This window comes from Chaetura pelagica, unplaced genomic scaffold (genome assembly GCF_000747805.2).
Source record: "Chaetura pelagica isolate M959 unplaced genomic scaffold, ChaPel_1.0 scaffold3, whole genome shotgun sequence".
NCBI classification, from domain to species: domain Eukaryota; kingdom Metazoa; phylum Chordata; class Aves; order Apodiformes; family Apodidae; genus Chaetura; species Chaetura pelagica.
Window position 1 is genome coordinate 15,884,914 of NW_009952974.1, and position 5,356 is coordinate 15,890,269.

General features: G+C 39.2%; 1 protein-coding gene across 1 annotated transcript in view; it reads left to right on the forward strand.

Moving 5' to 3' along the window:
* The first annotated feature begins 2,145 nt into the window (after nucleotides 1-2,145).
* Nucleotides 2,146-5,356, forward strand: part of PPP1R1C (protein phosphatase 1, regulatory (inhibitor) subunit 1C) — a 47,762-nt gene continuing 44,551 nt past the window's right edge. Inside the window, exons 1-2 of the mRNA XM_009996192.1 lie at nucleotides 2,146-2,226; nucleotides 4,466-4,526. Coding sequence (XP_009994494.1) covers nucleotides 2,146-2,226; nucleotides 4,466-4,526 — 142 coding nt within the window. The remainder of the gene's footprint in view (nucleotides 2,227-4,465; nucleotides 4,527-5,356) is intronic.

Below are 5,356 nucleotides of genomic sequence, written 5' to 3' on the forward strand. Positions count from 1 at the left end.
CAGCATCTGAATGTGTTTTCCAACTGAGTTTATGATTAACAGAATAAATTTCAAGGTTTTTTAAAGCAAATTGTAGCTCCTGTAATACAGTAACATAAACTGTAATTGTTACAAATTTTAATACATTAGGTTTCGTATACAGCTGTAATAGATATTTTATGGCAAACAGTTTTCTTCATAGGTGAACCTGAAATTTAAAATATACTATTTCTTAATATATAATAGTAAAGCAGCTGGAAAACATTTTTCTCACTTTATCTAGGACCAAGAAAACAAAAATTATTTTATTTCAAGTATGAAAAGTTATCAGAGAAAAGCTAGAACTTCAGATCTCTGTGTATGTTCTCCCCTGCATGTATCCCTGTGTATATCTGCTATGTTGGAAGCTGTCATTGAAGTTAATGGTGTTCATGAAGGTCTGTTCATGAAGGACTTGTGAAAGTGGATAATTATACTGTCGTGAAAACAACTCTAATTGTCCTTAGTGAAGGCAGAGTATGCCTCTCTTACTTTAGTGTCTTACACTCAGTTGTACCAGCAGAACTGCTGAAAATGTGCTCTGACTCTGGCTGTGGAAATCCATAAAGCAAATTAAGATTTGTCTTTGTAGGAATAGCAAAAGCTTAAAAATTATCATGTGAGACACTGAGCATCACTGTTCTGTGTGTCTGTTTTGTTTGTTGTGGTAAATGAAACTGAGCATTTCACCTTAGCACTGAAAACATTCAGGATTTGTCAGGAGAGGGCAAAAAATAACCTGATCTTGGGCCCTGCTTTTAGCAGCAGGTGGGACCAGCTATCTCCAGAGGTCTCCTCCAAATGGAAGTCTTCTCTGATTCTACAATTCTAAGTTAATGCCACCTAAACTATCACAATAAATCTAACAGGAAAATTGCAAGCTACTAGCCATCAGCTGGAAACCACTATGGTACACAGTAGTTTGATTTGGATGAGGAGGGAAATTTCAGCCCTCACTGAAAGTTACTTTTGATTGTGGAGTCAACTGGGTCGTTAAATTTCATGGCATTTTCTCCTCCTGAGCTTTATCAGTTAATGAACCAACTAGCTAGTGTGCTTGCCTCTGTTCAGAAATACCCTGGTATTCCTGTAATGTGTTAACAGTTTTCATTTGTATAAATCAGAGATAAACAAATATTCCATCCCTGAGTTGTGGGTTTATTTTGCTGTATGGGGCCTGTGAACTGTTCTTAACCATGATTGCCCCTCCTTCCCCATCTCCTCCACTAGCACATGGGGGAAAATACTCAGTGACTGAATAAACACTATGTTCCACTTACCTAGGATGGGGTGAAATGCCCTTGGATGTGTCTGTCATGAGGGAACCCATGTAGCTGGCTTAAATGTGGGTATTCTCAATATCTGAAATCATGTGAGATGGAGCCCACCAGAAGAGATCACAGTCTAAATCTGCAAGCCCAGCCTAAGGTGCGAACCCATTTACCACACCGGGTAAGCTTCGTGAAGGTGTAGGCATCTGCATAGCATCATCATCCAAAATCCTGGAAGAGGTTTAGAAAATTGTTTGAAAGAGGAAAGGCAATTTTTTTTATGTGTGAGGAGAGCAGTTCTAGCACACTGTAACAGAGATGGAATCATTGCATCCACCCCTCCTGCTACCTCCTCCCCCAAAATCTGAAAACTTCCTGATTTGTGTTCATCAATAATTAAGAGCCCATCAGCAATACTCAGAGGGAGCTTGCATTGCACTTCTGAGCAGCCAGTTAGTAATGTACAGTGGAGAGATCCTGTTTTTCAAATCCCAGGGCTCCAGGCCATGCAATGCTAGTATTGCATTTTCAATTAGCTTCTGAGTGAATGCTTGGCATATGTAGAAGTGAACTGCTACACAATTAGCTTATTGTTCCTTTCAGCTTTGTGCTGAGAGGATCTGAAGGACTGCAAAGAGAGAGGAGAGAGAAAAAAAGAAAATAGCCAAGGCAGCGGCATCTCTGTGGATGTGGAATGAGGGAGTTGCTGGGCTCACGCAGCTCCCTGTGCTAAGTCGGGAGCTACAGCTGTTCCAGAGGAGTGCTCAGCCTGGGGTGGAGAGGGCACCCGGGAAGAGGCATAGACCCAGCCTCAGGCTCCAGGCTCTTCTCTCCTCTGACTCACCTCAGCATCACGATGGAGCCCAACAGCCCTAAAAAAATACAGTTTGCTGTGCCGCTGTTTCAGAGTCAAATAGATCCTGAAGCAGCTGAGCAGGTAAGGAAGATTAGTTTCTTTTCGTGTTGTGAGGGAATGGGGTAGGAATGTGGGTAGGATGTTGGTTGAGAATATGTAATACTTCTGGCGTAAATGCTTTTCTAACTTATATTAGTGTAAGTATAAATGAAATGCTCTGGAAGTTAGTAATGTTGGGATACATCCAAAGAAGGAGGATGATGTTCTCTAGCCACAATAAGGCTTTTTTACCTTGGGTAGTTTTATTCAGAAGGTATTTGTTGTGCCTTTTCTACAGCTGGAGTTGTACCCTAATACGTGCCCTTCACATGAGTACACACTCTTAATGGATTAATTAAAATATATTACTTGTACATAAAGCAAAACATGAAGCTGGTATTAGGTAACTAATGGAAATATTGTGCAGGAGACATCTTATTTACCATTCTTTTTAACAGGAGAAAATACAAGTTAAGTTTTGCACAAAAGTTGCCACTTCAATTACCTCCTATATATCTCAGAGTTTTTATACAGTCTTCTTTATGTCATTGTTATAGTGCTTTACACATTTGAACAATAGATACATGTAGAAATATGTTTGACTTTTGTCTGTGTTGTGTGTGTGCTCTTTTAGGTCTTTGACTTACTTCTGAAACATACACATACATCTAATATAGCAATAAGATGTGAGGAAGAAAATCTATCTTTTATTGTGTACAGATATGTGTAGATGTGAATAAAGAAGGACACCAATAATCTTAGGAGAAAAGATGGATAAAAAGTAATTAGGTGACCCAGTAGATTTTTCTCAGTGCAAGTCCTTTTCCACCTTTGTTTCTATTTTGGTAAGTCTGGTTTTAGATGATACCAGGGGAATATTATAACCTTGACAGTTCCATGCCATTAGCTACGGAATTATTCACACCTTTGGGATAGGTATCTGGTTTCCTGAATATTCTGATGTCGTGTCTTTTAAAAGGTAGCCACCTTTGTCAGAAAGTGATGAGTTGTAAGTGACCACTGAATGAAGAAATACTAGAAGGGTGCAGGGGAGAATTGCTGCAGGTCTTCATTTTGTCCATAGGTACTTCTGAGCTGCAATATGCCCATGCCTTATGGTACAGTCCTGCAATGAATACAAGCAGGATGTGTTCTGATATTTTTCTGAAATCTGTGAGAATGGATTAGGATTTCCCAGAATTCCCCTGGCTTTTGAAATGCTGTGGCCCACATTTATGGGCAATCCTTTTTTCAATGTTGAGAGTTTAATTCCAAGTGCTATACAGTTTCATTGTGGGTGTATGATGAAAGTAAAGTAGTAAATTTTCCTGTCAGCTGCAGTTATGTTAATCAGGAACAAATCCATTAACCCTGATGATGTAATTTTCCATTTACACCTCTGAAAGCAAAATTTGAACCCAGCTAAATACAGATGTTAGCTCAGCAACTAAAAAAGAGTGAAAGCACTCGCCTTGAAATTTTGTGTCAGAATGGTTTCTAGCTTAAGTACTCTTGTTCTCTCCTAAGTTCAACAGAATATCAATAGCCTGGAGGCTTTAGTGAAGCAACACAAAGCTTTCAATGCAAATGTGTGCATTATAGGAGGGTAGTCCAATATCACATAGTTCAGCCAGTGTTAATGGAACAAAAGTACTTAAATAAACTCTGAATAAGAATAATTGCTTATAATTCAGGATTATATATTGATATATAAAGATCTGTTTTGTAGTGTTCTTTGAAAATACTGTTTTGAAAGACTGAAGTATTGTTTTTCTTTAGTCAAAGTGCAGTAGTAACACCTCTGGCCTCAGTTCAGAAATACCTTAAATTCACTGGAAGACATACATGCAATAGCAACTCTCAAGCATGCTTACAAAATATTAACAATTACTTGTGAGAGCTGTGACAGGACTGGGTAGTTGCACACATGAGCTGCTGCAATAATTTTCCTGAAGCAATGCTAAACATCAGTATTTTAAGATATGACAGACACATCAGCAACACGTGTTCAAAAACTTACTCAGGATCATTGGAAAACCTCATGGTATTTTGGAAAGTTCTCTCCCATTCCTTGGCTTTCCATTTAGAAGGAGCAGCATGATCCTGATCATTGGCAGGTGAGCAGTCAGTAAGACTCTGACGTGCTGCTTTTAAAGTATTTTCTTCTTTTAGCTTTGCCTGGTGTATAATCAGGAGTGCACCAGATAGATTTTTTGCTTTGTTTTGGGTGTGGGGCAGTTGGAGGGCTCTAGTGACTCTCCTTGTTTTGTGAATGTTACAGATCAGGAAAAGAAGGCCAACACCAGCATCGCTTGTCATCATGAATGAACACGTGCCCCCAGGTAAGTGCCAACATACCTTCTAAACCACTAGAACCTGTATATACAGGATTGTCTGCAAATTGGTTTTTTTTAGCAATGGTATTTTAAAGATCCAGCATTAATTTCATAGCTCTTTGCATTATTTCCTTTCAACTGTGGCTACGTTATCTTCATCCAAGACTTCTCTCAGAAGATTTTCTGTGGGATGGAACAGTCTGAGCTTGCAACATGCTTTGTCACATAAATGTGACTTCAGAAAGACACTCTAATTAGCTGTTTAGGGAGTATCATAATCATAAAAGCTTGGCAAAAATGGATTGCAGGAAAAAGTCTTCGGACATAGTCCCTTTGAAACATACTACCTAGTTTATATAAAACTTTTCTTTTATGTAGTTCTTCACAATGTTTTTTTTCCTGCCTTAACTCTTCATCACCTGAGTCCTTTTTTAAAAGCAGTTCAGGCTTTTTCTCACTGATGTGTCTCAGGTCATTACTGTATGCATTGGCACCTCAGTAAAACAAAACTACCTCAGCTCTATTAGGATCACCATTAACATCACTGGTAGCTGAAGTTCCTCAGAACCTGCAGAAAGCAGCATTTAGAGACCCCTGCTCTCTTGGGATCATTGCAGCACCGCATACAGACTAGAGAGGTTCAAGCATTATATAATGGCTACAGTTATATTGTTGTGATGCAGAGTGACCCATAAATTTGCTGCAGATCTAACACCAATCCCAGTTTGGAGAGCAGCTTTCTGGCCTGAATTTCAGGCAGTTCAGCTCTTGGTAATGCTACAGGAAAAATCAGCCTTAGAGCAGCTTTCCCTCCCTTAATGGGATCTACAGTTTCT